Below are 17,869 nucleotides of genomic sequence, written 5' to 3' on the forward strand. Positions count from 1 at the left end.
AGGTCTTTTGCTTAGGGAGCCGTCTTGGATGCCTACCTGCTTTTTGCACTTATCAATCTTCTCTTTCTCTTGACTGGTAAGGAGTTGGCCCATGTTCTTCTGCCACTGGAGGACCCACTCATACAACAAGACAAAGTTGCCAGTGGCTATTTCCAAAGCATTGTAAACTAATTTTCCAAGCTGCTCATCACTGTCTGCACAGTAAAAGAAAATGTATTAAATTTCACTGGTACATTTTCTGGGGGGATAAAAAAAGAGGGGATGTATATATTAATTCGTTCAACAGTGGATACCATGCGCTTGTAAAAAATATGATTTCTTAGAATACATGCTCTTTTGTAACCAATTTTTAATATTTAACAATATACCCTGAGCCCTAAAATATTAATGACTATAAAGGGACAAGAATCAACAATGAGATCTTAGTATCAGACCAACGTTTCCTTCTAGTAGCCAGTGTTCACAATGTCCCTTTCATAGTTCACCTCTGATGACTGTGCTAGGGAGCAACAGGGTACCCTCCCTCACACAGCTAAACACCAACAAGAGTGACAGAAGGAATCTGTAAATGGGAACACTCCACCAAGGTGACTCCATCAAGGTAGACGGGCGTGCACAGTAAAAATCGATTTTAGGAATTTGGAAATTTGAAAACATCAGTGGTTTTCTAAACACAAAATTTGAATGTGCTCAGTAAATACAAACTGGCTAATAGTTTTGAGGGAAGGAACAGCAAATGACAGTTTACTCTGAAGCTAGAAAAAGACATGTTTATTTAGTGATAGGCGTATGGTTTTCACTTCTACCTAGAACTAAATTTCTGTAACACCAAAAATTGTCTTATAAAAATCTATATTTCTTTCTTTGAAATTTTTTATGAAAGTACAGTTGGCACATAGTATTATATTAGTTTCAGGTGTACAACATAGTGGCATTTATATACCTTATGATGTGATCTTCACAGTAAGTCTAGTAACCATCTGCCACCATTCAAAGTTATTACAATATTATTGGCTATCTTTCCTGTGCTTTACATAAAAGTCTGTATTTTCATTAATGATTATAATAGAAAATTACCAAAATATTGGAAATGGAGAAAAATGTCACCGACAATTTCACCATTTTATTTCTCTTCTAGTTTCCTCTATTCTTTTTTCCCCCTAATGCACCAAATCATTACGTAACAGGGTTTCTTACTCTTGACACAATTGAAATTTTGGACCAGAAAATCCTTCGTTGAAGGGGGCTGTCTTGCGCACTGAAAGATGTTAGCAGCATCCCTACTCTCTACCCCTTAGATACCAGTAGCACCCCCACTCTAATCTCAACCACTAAAAATGTCTCCAAACGTTCCCTAGGGAACAAAATCACTCCCAATGGAGAATCATGGATATATAGCATTCTTTTTCTTTTAGTATATAAATAACACTTTTCCATGATGCTGCATTGTCTTCATAAAGAAAAAAATTTTTCAAAGAAACTGATAATAATTTTTTCCATTTAAAAAATGAAAAGTAGGGCCGGCCCGGTGGCTCAGGCGGTTGGAGCTCCGTGCTCCTAACTCCAAAGGCTGCCGGTTCGATTCCCACATGGGCCAGTGGGCTATCAACCACAAGGTTGCTGGTTCAACTCCTCGAGTCCCGCAAGGTATGGTGGGCTCCGCCCCCTGCAACTAAGATTGAACACGGCACCTTGAGCTGAGCTGCCTCCCGATGGCTTAGTTGGTTGGAGTACGGGCTCTCAACCACAAGGTTGCCAGTTCAATTCCTCGAATTCCTCAAGGGATGGTGGGAAGCACCCCCTGCAACTAAGATTGAACACGGCACCTTGAGCTGAGCTGCCACTGAGCTTCCGGATGGCACAGTTGGTTGGAGCGTGGGCTCTCAACCACAACATTGCCGGTTCGACTCCCGCAAGGGATGGTGGGTTGTGCACCCTGCAACTAGCAACTGCAACTGGACCTGGAGCTGAGCTGCGCCCTGCACAACTAAGACTGAAAGGACAACAACTTGAAGCTGAACGGTACCCTCCACAACTAAGACTGAAAAGACAACAACTTGACTTGGAAGAAAGTCCTGGAAATATACACTGTTCCCCAATAAAGTCCTGTTCCCCTTCCCCAATAAAATCAAAAAACGAAAAAGAAAAAAAAAAAGAAAAAGAAAGTAATCTGTATCTATAAGACACAGGACATATTGGTCTTAGCAAATATACTTTGGAGAAATGTGGCTGAACTAGCTCACTGAGACTTTTTATTTGAGAAACAGTTTTTACTTCACAGAAATGCTCACAATTTAAGAAAATTTAATTAAAATGATCTGTTATGCTACACATAAATATCTCCTGATGTTCTTAGCCTACGAAAAAACTGATATTTTAAAATTTGTCAACCAATGTGGGATATAAGCAGTACACATTAGAAACACAAGATATTATGTGTTTATGGGATAAAGTCTGATATTATTTACATAAATCTTAGTTAAATTTGCACATTATACAGTACAGTGTCTTGCAATATTTCTTCCCAATTGGGACTAGTTGGGTATTTCATAATTCCTGGTTACTTTCGGGGTTTTTTTTGGTATTATAATTTTATTATTGCCATCCTCTACCTGTCTCTTTTTGGTGATGGGGATAATAAAAGGGACAAAATAACATACTGCAGTGAGGCTTAAGGAAAACATGTTACCAAAAGAACTCTAACTGATACTCTATTATGTGCGAACAATCATCATTTGTACAGTCTCTATAGTGCTTTATCCATAAGGAAGTTCTCAATTCTCTGTAGTTCAAATGATTTTAAACTGAAAAACAAATGTTCACTAGGTGATCCTTTATAAAAACATTTCATAGAAAATTAGGACATTTTAAAACTAGACCTGTTGTGAGAAAACAAAATAAAAAATTTACATAGTTGTTTTATAAAAAACTTTCAGATTGCCAATGTGTTTCCTGATGAGGGTCTTAACTAAGGTGAATCTATCTAATGAATACTGAGAAGAATAAGAGACCTAGTTAGGGTAATAAGCAGTTAATTTCCCTTCCTGATCTCCCCAGATTATTAAAAGTAGTGAGTTTTATGCTGCCAGTTCATGAGACTGAAATGCCTGTGAGTCACAGACAGTCTAAAGACCAAAGCTGGTCATCGCTACCAAAGTCTTGAACCTGCCCAATGGTTGCTTTGTCTGAAGAGGGCAAGCCCTGCGTACGGGCAGAATCCTGCATGGTCCAGGCTGCTTTCAGGCAGCCAAGGCTGAGTATCCAGTTCATAGACTAGTCAGATATTCGGCTTCTTCTCCCTCCACCTGCTGCCAGGGAGCTCCCTTGCTTATTTGCATCTCCTTAAAGAGGAAGGGAAAAAGACACGGAAAGAAAGCAGACTCGACTTCGACTTGGGTAATCTGGCTACCAGTTAGCTCTGATAAGAATATCCATGGGATTGAAAAACTAAACTTAATTGTCGAATTCATTATCCCTATTCCAATTAGTGGCTTTATCTGTATGGCTGATAAAAGATGACATATGTTTAAGGCAAAGGAATAGATACTGAAACCCAGATTTTAATATAAATAATTCAAATCCCAAATTGCCGAACTGCTTTACTGCAAATAGCCATCAGTAGACAAAACTTCTAAATAAGGCACAAAGAATAATAAAGTGGTTTTCCTAGTCAAGGGCAACATGCTAAGCAGGAAAATGCTTAGTAGATGGATATCAACTTAAGAAAATGGGCCTTAGTCATTAAAGATCACAGGCATTAGAACTCATTTTGTTATATCTATTTTATGAGTAATAGATGCACACGATAAAAAATTCTACTGATTCATAATATTTCAACCATTTTGGCTTCAAAAAGCTCGACTAATTATAATGGTGACAAATTTTAAATTATTTTCCTAACACTATTTCCAAGAGCCTAGGTTTTATTTCCACCTTACAGAAGGGGAAACCTTGAGTGAATTCTCATTCTGGTCATTAGGAATGAGAGCTACTACTGTTTCCCTGAAAATAAGACCTAGCCGGACAATCAGCTCTAATGCGTCTTTTGGAGCAAAAATTAATGTAAGACTCGGTCTTATAGTAAAACAAGACCAGGTCTTACATAATTTAAGACCGGCTCCAGTCCAGTCCAGTCCAATCCACCGGTCTTATATTAATTTTTGCTCCAAAAGATGCATTAGAGCTGATTGTCTGGCTAGGTCTTATTTTCGGGGAAACACGGTATTAAGGACGACTTAACAGTCTTCCTTGGACTGTGCTGGGCCAGATGACACAGTGTCTACTCTACCCCATTATTTCATGATTAACTTTTATTGTTAGAATAATTTAAATGAATTTAGCTAGTTTACTCACCAATACATTTTCCTTTGTACACCATGAGCTGATCGGGATTACCGATAGAGAAATACAGGACTTCACAAGAGCCAGGAGAATCTTCACTACTCTGTACAGAATACTGACGCTCTCGCCTTAAAAATAAATTTGGACAATGATTTTCTTTTCAACTTAAGATTAACGCAGGAAATTCTTGCCCCTCCATTTTCTCTTCTTTATTAGCCCATTTATCATCTAACATCTGTCTTTACTGGGAATTGAGTTAAAGGTGCTAACAGGATAGTTATTCAACTTGCTCACTCCCCACAGAGATCTTCGGTCTTCTCCACTTGAACTCTACAGACCCCTAACTCTAGAGCTGTGTTGTCCAATATGGTAGCCACTAACCACATGCAGCTACCGAAATTTAAATGAATTAAAATTCAGTTCTTTAACTATAGTAGCCACATTTCAGTACTCAATAGCCACAAGTAGCCAGTGGCTACTATATCGGACGCATTGATATGGAACATTTCCATCATCGTAGCAGTTCCCCAGCAGTGATTTAGCTCAGTCCCACATTGATGCTGTAATCTCTTCATTCCCATGCACATGTACATTTGGAAAAAGCTGAAAAATAGGAGGTGTTGGAGCACTACAAATTTCTGGTCTCCACTTGGGCCCCCAAACCACTGAATGCTTATCCATTCTCTTGCTTGTCTTTGGTCGATATTCTCTGCCATTCCCTTTCATGACTTCTCCAAAACACTCAAAGCCCAACTCTTCCTCCCATCCTTCCCTTTCCTACTTTTTTTCTGAGCGGGGAGCAACAGCTGGACAGCTAGATTATCAGGCAAAACTCACGAATCAATCGGGAGGCGGGGGTGGCAGGGAAGAGGCCAGGGAGAGAGCTCTTGATGGTCAGGATTGAACACTTGTAAGAAATGCTTTGATGGGGCACATAGACAGATCTCTAGAAAGCAGGCCCCTCACTCTTAGAATGATCTTGATTTCTCCTTTCACTAAGAACATGAAGCAATGAGGAGTGAAGCCCACATTTTCCATGGTCCAACCTACAAAGTTACTTGAATCTGTAGCATTCTTTCTCTTTCTCAGACTCTAAGAAGGGTCAGCTACCCTGTCCCGAGTTCCATTCCCCAGTCTCCTCTGGGATCCTGTCCATCAGTTAGTCTCTCTCTCCTGTATGTTCAATCTGTCCCTCTAGATTAGCTCTTTCCCCTCAGTCTATCCATCTCTCCCATCTCTTCTGGCATCCCCTCAGTCTTGCACCCTGCGCCCTCTTGTTCTTCGTTTTCAAACTTCTACACTTGCTGTCTCCACTTCTGCCCTTCTGTTTACTCCTCATACTACTGTAATGTCAATAAAACTGCCACCTCCCGCCTACCCACTCTCTATCTAACTTTTCCCTTTGGTTCTTTTATTTTGGTTCATGGCATAGTCATCCATTCTGTTTCAACAGTCAAAAATGTGTGAGTCTCCCTATCTGAAAATCCATCAGATTTCACTATAAGTTGTTTTACGAGGTCTGAAAATTAAGTTTGTGAACTCATCCTAGAAAAAGCACTACATACCTCATTGCTGAATGTCTCTATGGTCACCTTTGAAATGCTCCCCTTGGGAAGCTATGCACCGACGTCAGTGCCTAGTTCACCCTTCAGAGCAATTTTGGAACTTTTTCTGGAATGGCCATCAGAGCTGTCGTCGTATTACCCTTGATGTCCTGAATGTCATCAAAATGTCTTCCTTTCAATATTTCCTTTATCTTCGGGTAAAGAAAGAAGTCATTGGGGGCCAAGTCAGGTGAGTAGGGAGGGTGTTCCACTACAGTTATTTGTTTACTGGCTAAAAACTCCCTCATAGACAGTGCCGTGTGAGCTGGTGCATTGTTGTGATGCAAGAGCCATGAATTGTTGGTGAAAAGTTCAAGTTGTCTAACTTTTTCACACAGCCTTTTCAGCACTTCCAAATAGTAAGGTTGGTTAACTGTCTGTCCAGTTGGTACAAATTCATGATGAATAATCCCTCTGATATCAGAAAAGGTTAGCAACATCGTTGCAACAAATTCGCAAACTTAATTGTCAGACCTCGTATTCCTTCTACGTGTTTCATTCTTTCAGATCAGAAATCTCAGGAATTTACCTAGACCTTCCAGAGGAGTTGGTCCGATGTTTGCCATTTCCTACAAAGTCGGGAGAGCCTCCATATAGAATGGCAGCTGTTCTGTGTCCTCCTGGGTCCTTCCTAGAGGTATGATCTTGGTTTGATAAACTACCAATTTCTAAACGTTCCTAGAAAAAGGAAAAGTAAAATCTACTTTAAGCGTCAGTCAAAAATGGAAGACAAACATGGTACATAATTATGAATTCAATAGAGAGTGCACGTTTTAATAAGCTGAATGCTTTCAAGTGTAATAAAGCTGAACTCACCTTTAAAAATTTAATGCCCAAATATGTACTGGTGCAAGAACTGAAAGCCAGGTTACACTTTCAAGAGAATGTGTATTTATAAATGAAAATACTTTTATCTTGGAATATGCATGAAAAGTTAGAAAGAAGAGCGAGAGGAGAGAAAGAAAGAAGAAGGAGGCATTCAAAGAGAGAGCAGAGGGGCGGACAGGTGGCTAAGGTGGTTAGAACATGAGCTCTGCACAACGGGACTGCCGGTTCAATTCCCACATGGGCCAGCAAGCTGCACCCTCCACAATTAGAATGAAGTCAATGAGCTGTCGCTCAGCTCCCAGGTGGCCAGATGGTTCAGATGGTTGGAGCGTGGGCTCTCAAACACAAGGTTGCCAGTTTGATTCCTCGACTCCCGCAAGGGATGGTGGGCTGCGCCCCCTGCAACTAACAACGGCAACTAGACCTGGGGCTGAGCTGCGCCCTCCACAACTAAGATTGAAAGGACAACAACTTGACTTGGAAAAGTCCCAGAAGTACACACTGTTCCCCAATAAAGTCCTGTTCCCCTTCCCCAATAAAAGAGAGAGAGAGAGAGAGGAGTGGCTGACAGGAAGGCGGATCAGACCTAAGACAGGAATGTTGGTGGAAACAGGAATATCATCTTACATTTGTACACAGCTTTGTACATTCAGAGGGAAGTGAATTTATCTGTGGGAATAATTACATGAGACATAAATGAAGGCATTATCAGTCCCATTTTAAGGCATGAGGAAATGGAGTCACAGAGGGTGTCACCCAAAGGTCAAAGAGTGAGGCAGTCAAAAGGCAAAGCTTTAAGCCAGGTGCTGCTTACTTACACATCAGTGCTGCCTCCCACTACATCTCATCGTTTCCTTTAGGTTAAATGCTATAATTCTATAAAAGAGAATGAGTGAAATTTTCTCTGGAGTTCTCCAAATATGTATTAACTGGCTTTTGGATGAAGCTGGAGTCAGGAAAAATACAGGAAAAAGGACATTATCCTTTTTCACCACTGCTTTTTAAACCTGCTCTGTTGAATCCTTCTTTTCCATCACTGAATGAAATCTCAAACAGATCTATATGGTTTATATTCACTATTCAGTATGAACAAATTGCTTTATTTTTCAAGTGTTAAGAATTCCAGGGGCGGCCGGTTAGCTAAGTTGGTTAAAGCTTGTGTCTTAAAAAGGTTGCTCGTTCGATTCCCACATAGGCTAGTGAGCTGCGCCCTCCACAACTAGATTGAAGACAACCACTTGAGCTGAGCTGCCACTGACCTGCTGGTGGGCGGCCGGATGGCTCAGCTGATTAAAGCGCATGCTCTTAACAACAAGGTTGCCGGTTCAATTCCCACATGGGATGGTGGGCTGCACCCTCCACAACTAGACTGAAGGACAATGACTTGACTTGGAGCTGATGGATCATGGAAAACACCCAATAAAATTGAAAAAAAAAAAAAAAAAGAATTCCAGTCTGGGTTAATTATCGAAGTTTCCACCTCTTCCCCCCTTTGACTCATTTGATAAATGACTGTAGTTACATAAGCCTAAGTCATCTACAGATAATACACAATTCTAAATTTTGCTTCCTGTTTGGAGATCCTTTTAGTGCTTTGTTTTAAGCTTTACTACTGATAGTAACACAGGAGGGAAAAATATCATTAATAGCAATAAGAAGATTTTATGTTTAGTAAAGTGTAAACTATTTCAGTATGGTAGAATTGATAGAGTACCTGCTTGGCCATTTCTTTCCTTTTTTTCTCTTCTTTTATCTCTTCTTTCCTTTTCTGAATCTCATGAAGGATTTCACGTTGCTGAAAGAAATCACATTGCCATCAAATGCCAGTCTCTGAAACCTCTGTAACACATAAATTCTGAAATCACAAAAACTCTTTTGTGAATTGCAAAAAAATAAAAATAAAAATAAAAAAACAAGAAATTCAAGCCCTCCTTTCCTAATAGACCTGAATATACAGAACCTTAGTACAAACTGTGGCTACATCCGTTTTATCAGAGTTCTTACACAATAAGCATTCCCATTTAAAAAGGTATCAAGACTGTTTGGGGAGGGGGCACTTACCCCCCCCTTCATGTTTCCACGTGGAGAGACTTTCACCATAGCAGTCCTGTTGGCTTCTCACTTCTCCCCACACTTGACCTAGTCCCGTCTCTTTGCTGTCTGCCTATCTGCGGAGAGCATGCACTTGGGCCTGTTCTCTGCTATGAGGTGTGGGGCCGACATGGGGGAGTTGGGCTGAGCTGTCCTCAGTGCCTGGACCCAGGGTGGCACAGGCACCACCCCCACACATGCCACAGACTGTCAGCTGCGTTCTCCAGTCAGCTTTCTCAGTATTAAAAGGGTATTTTGATCCCAATCCAATTGCCTCATGTATCTATTGCTCAACTGGGTCTGAATATAGGTAGGGAAGAAATAATGTGTTTTTATGAGTCCTTTAAATTGTCAGATTGTAATAGCAAAACCATTAAGAGACTCACCACAAACTGTAACAGCAATAAAACAAAATGAAAAAGCATACCTAGAACTTATATAGGTAGTTACAGCAGTACACCAAAACAAGATTGTTAGCTAAATATTCACTATCTTCTAATAAAAATGTGCCTTCCTAAAAACAATGACAATAAGAAGCTTTAAATTTTAAATGATAATTAGGCTACACAACTAAATAGGAGCTAAACAGTAAGAAAGTGAATGGCACACACAAAGAGACAGTATTAACATAAGCACAGGATGAACAAAATGAACCAGGAAAAAAGAAGGAAAAGCAGGAGACACAACATCCTAGAACATCTATAGGAAGAAAACCAGAACACCTCAGCAACTTAAAAATTGAGAAGGAAATTGAGATGTATATATTGACTTTGATTAAAGGATTTTACAAATAACACAGGAGTGTATATCCTTATGCAAATAAAGAAAATACAGATGGTTAGTGAACATAAAAACAGTTCAGTCTCTGCCTTTTGCTACTTATTTGGGCATGCAATACTTGCCCCACAGAGGGAAGAAGAAAACAGCCTCTAAAACTCAGTGAATTCCTGCACAGCTTTACAAGTGCAGAAAGAACACAAGAAGATTGGTTAAACTGACTTTTTTCTTTTTTTTTAATTGAAAGACCTGCACTAAGGGCCTTAGGGGCAGCATCGATGTTTGTTGGGAGGGAACAACTGGTAGAATCTCTCAGGTCCTCTTAGGGCCAGTCCTCTCACATGAATCCACAGTTCTTGAGTCCAATGCTGAGCAAAACATAAATAAAGGTAAGTGTATAGGCAGAGACACAGTTACAACCTATGGAAGCTCGCAGTCCTCCGGGATGGCCACCTGGGGTGGGTGACAAGGGTCTCACCTCTTGCTCCTCTTTCCTCTTGGCCTCTAACAGCCTCTGTTGCTCCTCCTGAGCCCGCCTTTTCAGCATTTCTTCATGAAAAGACTTGGGAGGGGGCTTGTTATGCTCACTGAGAAATGACTGCACGTGGTAAGCCAGTTCAAATATCATCACCTAAACATGTAGATGAAAATCAACCACAAATTGTCAAATAATGGGAAGACTAAGGCCCAAAGGAGAGACTATAGAAAAACATGCAGGCAATCAGAGACCCAGTCACAATAGTGATGCTCATTTGGATAGGACACGCTCTGAATTAGGGACATGAAGCCAGCACAGCAGGAAAAGGCTTTTACAGGGCTCATCTTATCATGTTGTTATCAAGACAAATCACTAGATAAATAAAAAGCTTCACTTGTCTTTTGTAGTCCTAGTTGATTTACTGGCATTTTCTGTATAATGAATCTGATAAAATGTTTTTCTGTACCAATAAACCTAATAAAATATTTAAGATTGCCTAAAAGTAGAGAACCTGTCTACATAATGACAGGTAAACAGAGAATGGTCATTGCTAACATCAAAGCTTTCATCTATCCACACAGCATACTGAAAATATTCTACAGGGGTACGGAGGCAGATGTTTAAAGCTCTCATTATCTCCCTGCTAGTAATGGGCCAGGAGGAGGCTGATCAATATCAACAAAGTATTTCATTTCCACTTAGGAACGCATTCACAACACAGTACAGAAGGAAAACACCCCCCTCAGACGTTCTTTTTTTTTTCTCCCCCCTTATTCCGCCCCCCCTCCCCCCACTCTGGTTCACGCCGTTGTTTCTCAGTCTAGTTGTGTAGGACACTGCTCCCTGGCCCATGCTGGCATTATGAGCCTTGTGCTCTCCCCCAGCTGAGGCAGTGGGTCACCGGTTGGTCGCTCACAGCAGCTCACGGCAGCTCTCGTCCCCTGCCGGCCACTCACGCTGGCCACAGGCCGCTCCTGGCAGCACACAGAGGCCCAGGTAGACCTCTGGCTGCTCACCACAGCCCAGCTCCAGGGAGAGCCGTTGTTCACAACCTTAGCTGTAGAGGGCGCAGCTCACTGGCTATGTGGGAATCAAACTGGTGACCTCGGCGTTAGGAGCTTGGCCTGAGCCACCCTCACCCTCAGATATTCTTTATGTGACCATAGGAAGCAACTTTCCCCTGCTCCTAGGAGTCATAAATCATAGCGGGGCTGGTAAATCAATAGAACAGGGTTTCTGGGACCCCACACTGACTAACTACCCCATCCCCAAAGAGGTCAAGAATGCCACGCTCCTTCTGCGAATGAGGACCACCACACTGAGATTTCTTTCAATCGAGCAGCTTAAAAATTATTTCAATAATATGTTCAAAACAGTGTCGAAAGGGACTAAACAGGGTGGTCAATAATAGAAGTCACTGTATACCAGAATGTAAAGTTAGTTCGCTTGGTATTTACCTTTCCTTCAGGGAATAAATGCAAAGAAACAACAGCTACTGTTGGGGGAAACTAATGTATTTTCTTTTTTTTATACCAGAGCTGTGGCATTCACTGGATATATTTTCATTTACCGTTGAGACACACTATTGTGGAGTCTAGGAGGCAAGCTCTTCTAAGAAAAGTTCTTTTGGGCCGGCCCGGTGGCTCAGGTGGTTAGAGCTCCATGCTCCTAACTCTGAAGGCTGCTGGTTCGATTCCCACATGGGCCAGTGGGCTCTCAACCACAAGGTTGCAAGTTTGATTCCTCGACTCCCGCAAGGGATGGTGGGCAGCGTCCCCTGCAACTAAGATTGAACACAGCACCTTGAGCTGAGCTGCCTCCCGGATGGCTCAGTTGGTTGGAGCGCGTCTTCTCAACCACAAGGTTGCTGGTTTTGACTCCCGCAAGGGATGGTGGGCCGTGCCCCCTGCAATTAGCAACGGCAACTGGACCTAGAGCTGAGCTGCGCCCTCCACAACTAAGACTGAAAGGATGACAACTTGAAGCTGAACAGCACCCTCCACAACTAAGATTGAAAGGACAACAACTTGACTTGGAAAAAAGTCGTGGAAGTGCACACTGTTCCCTAATAAAGTCCTGTTCCCCTTCCCCAATAAAATCTTAAAAAAAAAAAAAAAAATCAACCATCACAACATCTATTAGAACAAATAAAATAAAGTGACAGCAAATGCTGGCAAGGATGTGGAGAAACTGGATCACTCACATATTGCTGGTGGGAATGGAAAGTGGTACAGCCAATCTGACAAAGTTTGGCAGTTTCTTAAAAAACTGAACATGTAATTACCATACACCCACAATTGCACTCCTGGGCATTTACTCCAGAGAAATGAAAACTTAAGTTCACATAAAAACCTGTACATGAAAGTTTATAGCAGAATTTATTTATTTATTTATTTATTTATTTATTTATTTTTTATTTTCCAGACCACAGTACAGGGAGGGGGACCCAGGCAGAGCCACCCTGAGGTGAAGAGAGCTGCAAGTCCAAGGAAGCCAAGGAGGTTAGAATTGCAGGGTAGAGAAGTGGAAAGAGCTGCACAGAGGATGATGCTTAACCTGAGGTTATCACATCTGTGATAAACCTACCTGAGGCCAGGAAAGAACCACCGCCCAAAACGAGACTAATCACTAGAGGAAACAATCCCCACAGCTCACTAAGGCCAGGGACAGTTCTTCCCACCCGCCAGCATGGAACACCTGGTAATTCAGAGGGCGTGGGCACAGTAAGTACTCAAAAGCCTTTGCCTTTGTAGTAGGGAAAAACCTGCCTTAGATTAAACACGGCTCTGGTCCTAACAAAGCTTAAAACCCAAACCCAAAAAGATCAAACTGGTTCAAGTAACTTAATCATACCCCATAATGCAGCTCAAGTACATAGGAATATAAAAATATCCAGTACCCCATAAGGTAAAATTACCAGATATATAAAGCAGAAAGAAAATATGACCCATCTTACAAGAAAAAGCCATCAAAACCAACCCAGAAATGAAAGAGATGATAGAATAAGCAGACAGGAATATTGAAAGTTTTAATTGTATTCCATATGTTCAAGGAACTAAAAGGAAAGACTGAACATGGTAAGTAGAGACATGGAAATTTTTTAAAGACCTAAAACAAAATTCTAGAGATTAAAAAATGACAATCTTTGAAATGAAAAAAATACAATGGATGGGATTAAAGGCGCTTAGACACTGCTGAAGATGAATGAATTTAAAAATACACCAACAGAAACTTATCCAAAATGAAACAGATGGAAAACAATAGAAAAGAATTAACAGAGCATTAGTGAGCAGTAGGATAATTTCATGTGAATAAATAGAGTCCTTAGGAGAGAGGGCAGAAAAAAATATTAGAAAAATTTTTCAGCCATTATTTCTAAATATGATAAAAATTATAAAGTCATAGATCTAAGAATTTCAAGGAACTCAAGCACAAGAAATATGAAAACAACCACACAAGGGACATCATAATCAAACTGCTTAAAAGGAATAATAAAGAAAAAAACTTAAGGGCAACCAGATAAAAAGACATGTGTAGAGGAACAAACATAACAGCAGACTTTTCATTGGAAAAAATGCAACCCAGAAGATAAGCAACATCTTTTGTTAACCTGGAATTCTATACCCAGCAAAAAATATCTTTCAAGAAACAAAGACTAAATACTCTCAAACATTCAAAAACCGAGAGAATTCATCACCAGCAGACCCACAACAAAAAGAAACATTAATGGAAGTACAGTTGACCCTTGAACAACATGGGTTTGAAGTGCACGGGTTCACTTATATGAGTGTTTTTTCCAATGGATCTACACAGTTCAAACCCATTTTGTTCAAGGGTCAACTCCATGGCTGGGAATCTGCCGACTTAAGTTATATGCTCCCCTAACCGTTACATTGTTCAAGGGTTAATTGTAATTGAAGCAGGAAAAAAACATACCAGATGGAAATATCGATTTACATAAAGGATTGAAGAGCACTGGAAGTGTTAACTATGTGAGTAAATATAAGAATTCTTGTTTAAGTCTTTTAAAAAGATAACTGAGACACGGAAGTGACTACTAACAGGAAGAGGAACAGGAAGATGAAGATGAAACAAATAACTGTCTGGGTCGCCAATCCGAACCGGACCCGCAGCCACCATGAACAGCAAAGGTCAGTATCCAACACAGTCAACCCACCCTGTCTATAGCAGCTTTATTTTTAATAGCCCCAAACTGGAAACAACCCAGATGTCTTTCACCTGGTAGACGGTAAACAAATTGTGGTACCACGAAATACCACACTATACCATAGAATAATACTCAGGAATAAAGACTAAGAAACATTGATACATGCAACAATCTGGATAAATCTCCAGAGAATTATGCTGAGTTCAAACAAAGCCAATTCCAAAGGTTACATATTGTATAATTCTACTGATATAATTTCCTTGAAATGAGAAAATTATAGAAATGGAGGACAATTAATGGTTGCAGGTGTCAGGGAGAGGGTGGAGGTGGGTGTAAGGAGGTGGCTATCAAAGGGCAACACGAGGGATTCTGTGGTGATGGACCTTTTCTGTATCTGACTGTATCAATATCAATATCCTGCTTATGATACTATACTATAATTTTGTATAATGTTACAACTGGGGCAAACTGAATAAATGGTACATGTGATCTCTCTGTATTATTCCTTACAATGGCATGAGAATCTATAATTATCTCAGTATAAAAGTGTAATTTAAAATAAAGGGAAAAAGGGCAACAAAAGCAAAAATAAACAAATGGGACTAAATAAAATTAAAAAGCTTCTGCACAACAAAAGAAACCACCAACAAAATGAAAAGGCAACCTATAGCATGGGAGAGAATATTTACAAATCACATATATGATAAGGGGTTAAAACCCAAAATACTATATATAAAGAACTCATACAACTCAATAGCAAAAAATCAAACAATTGAATTAAAAAATGGGCAGAGAATAATTCAATAGACATTTTCCCAAAGATGACATACAAATGGCCAATAGGTACATGAAAAGGTAGTTAAACATCACTAATCATCAGGGAAATGCAAATCTAAACCACAGTGAGATATCACCTCACACATGTTAGAATGGCTATTATCAAAAAGATAAGAAAAAGAAATAACAAGTGTTGAGGATATAGAGAAAAGGGAACCCTCGTGCACTGTTGGTGGGAATGTAAATCAGTGAAGCTACTATCGAAAACAGTATGGAGGTTACTAAAAAATTAAAAATAGAACTACCACATCATCCAGCAATCCCACTTCTGGGTATCTATTCAAACGAAAACACAATCTTGAAGAGATATTTGCACTCCCAAATTATCACAGCTTTATTTACAATAGCCAAGACATAAAAACAAGCTACATGTCAATAGATGAATGACTGAAGATGGGGAAAACATACTCAATGGAATACTATTCAGCCATAAGGCAGGACATCCTCCTGCACCTTGAGAGCACTGTGATAAATGAAATAAGTCAGAGAAGAAAAACCACTGTATGATAGCACTTACATGTGGAATCTGAAAATGCGGTACTCATAGAAACAGACTAGAATGGTGGTTGCCAGGGGTTGGGGGTGGGGGATAAGACAGATGTTGGTCAAAGGATACAAACTTCCAATTATAAGATGAATACGTTTTGAAGATCTAATGTACAACATAGTGATTACAGTTAATAATACTGTATTGTAAAAAAAAAAAAGGCAAAAAAATGTTTTCAAAAACACTTTTTAAGTCATGAATTCAAGAAACCAGAGGATTCTGTAGCTGAATTTTCAATAGAACTTCATATTATTTTTCAGTTCGAAATTAGAGTCCCCTTACACTAGAAAGAACTTTGGAATAATTCTCAACGCCTATTATTTTTGTCTGAGCTGTTCTACAAACACTTTTTGTTCCTCCACAATCACTACAGTTTGTGGAAACAGCAACTTAAGTGGGCAAAACTTTTATATCCCAAAAGCACCTCATGGGTCACGCTGTGACTCACTGTTATAGAATGCAAGTGAAAAACTGTGCAGGCACTTTACTAGAGGTCTGAAACAGAAACAGAGGCCGAGGGCCAGTCCTTATTTAACTCTTCTCAGTTTTTCCAGGATGGGACAGTTCAACAGGAGCTGCCTAGGCAAAAACACTGATTTTACACAAAAGTAAGGATTGTACGTCAAGGGGATTGGTCTGTCCTCAACACACAGTAATAACACTCAGCCCTAACAAGTCACCTAGATAGCCCTCCAGAGAGAATCGTGCCACCCAAGGGAGAACTCATGCAGATGCTGATGTGCAGAGGACTAAGAAAGAGCGTTAGTACTGAACTAAGTGTAAATGCTCGGATAGAGAAGAGACATTGAAGGATTACAGTATGTCACTAATTACTGACAAGGAAAATAATTAGTTCTGATGGGGATACAGAAGTGACAAAGTTTGGTCAGAAATCACTTCTCTGTAAACATTTTCCAACAGAAAGGTTCAAATCAAGATCAGGTCATGGGGGCCGGCCCGGTGGCTCAGGCAGTTAGAGCTCCATGCTCCTAACTCCGAAGGCTGCCGGTTCGATTCCCACATGGGCCAGTGGGCTCTCAACCACAAGGTTGCCGGTTCAACAACTCGAGTCCCGCAAGGGATGGTGGGCAGTGCCCCCTGCAACTAAGATTGAACATGGCACCTTGAGGTGAGCTGCCTCTTGAGCTGAGCTGCCCCCCGAATGGCTCAGTTGGTTGGAGTGCAGGCTCTCAACCACAAGGTTGCCAGTTCAACTCCTTGACTCCCGCAAGGGATGGTGGGCAGCGCCCCCTGCAACTAAAATTGAACATAGCACCTTGAGCTGAGCTGCCGCTGAGCTGCCGCTGAGCTGCCGGATGGCTCAGTCGGTTGGAGTGCAGGCTCTCAACCACAAGGTTGCCGGTTTGACTCCCGCAAAGGATGGTGGGCTGTGCCCCCTGCAACTAGAAAACGGCAACTGAACCTGGAGCCGAGCTGCGCCCTCAACAACTAAGGCTGAAAGGACAACTTGAAGCTGAATGGCACCCTCCACAACTAAGATTGAAAGGACAACAACTTGACTTGGAAAAAGAAAGGCCTGGAAGTACACACTGTTCCCCAATAAAGTCCTGTTCCCCTTCCCCAATAAAATCTTAAAAAAAAAAAAGATCAGGTCATGATGCCAGGTCCAAAGTATGGCCAGGTTCATACAGACCGTTTTCTGAAAAATTCTTTAGCATCAATAATACCATCTATATATACAATTTGTAATTCATACATATTATAAACCAAAGAAATACAAACAGCAATGTTTCGCTTCGTAGGTATCAATACGAAACAAAACCTTATAGTCAAAATTGGATTTGATGTACAATGGAAAAACCTTTAAGCCAAAGAAAAACCAGGAAGGCATGCACTGGTAAACATGATGACATTTTTACTGTAATTATAATATAGTTCCAGTTTTCATAATTCCAGTTAAACAAATCTCACCTCTCCGCAATGTTTTTTGGCCACTTCTTCCAGGCAGAGTTTTAACAAATTAACACTTTCATTTGACAGACCCTTGGCATTCTTTAACTCTATTTCAGGGACTCTGGAAAAGAAACAAAACCAAAAAGGAGTTACTCCCGAAAATGCAGCTTGTTTGCATTACTATTTGCTAAGTGCCAAGCACTAGGCCGGGGATTTCATACAGGCCTCATTTGTGAACCTCTCTATACGCCCAGCAACATTTCCCTTACCCTCCAAGGGATTTC

The 17,869-nt window shown here is 40.6% G+C and overlaps 1 protein-coding gene across 5 annotated transcripts in view; it reads right to left on the bottom strand.

Moving 5' to 3' along the window:
- The window catches only part of EIF2AK4 (eukaryotic translation initiation factor 2 alpha kinase 4), an 86,572-nt gene that overhangs the window by 56,727 nt on the left and 11,976 nt on the right, over nt 1–17,869 (bottom strand). For 4 of the 5 annotated variants that reach the window (XR_012494784.1, XR_012494785.1, XM_019725509.2 and 1 more), the window contains exons 3-8: nt 17,604–17,706; nt 10,120–10,272; nt 8,488–8,568; nt 6,475–6,623; nt 4,354–4,469; nt 37–194 (exon numbers count right to left, since the gene is read on the bottom strand). Coding sequence is in view for 3 of the 5 variants with exons in the window: in XM_019725509.2 (XP_019581068.2) it covers nt 37–194; nt 4,354–4,469; nt 6,475–6,623; nt 8,488–8,568; nt 10,120–10,272; nt 17,604–17,706 (760 nt within the window). In the remaining 2 variants the exon portion in view is untranslated. Of the gene's footprint in view, nt 1–36; nt 195–4,353; nt 4,470–6,474; nt 6,624–8,032; nt 8,159–8,487; nt 8,569–10,119; nt 10,273–17,603; nt 17,707–17,869 lie in introns of those variants that run through there. The other variant, XM_074327917.1, reaches the window with a different exon arrangement.

The sequence above is a fragment of the Rhinolophus sinicus genome, linkage group LG03 (genome assembly GCF_036562045.2).
Source record: "Rhinolophus sinicus isolate RSC01 linkage group LG03, ASM3656204v1, whole genome shotgun sequence".
Classification (NCBI taxonomy): domain Eukaryota; kingdom Metazoa; phylum Chordata; class Mammalia; order Chiroptera; family Rhinolophidae; genus Rhinolophus; species Rhinolophus sinicus.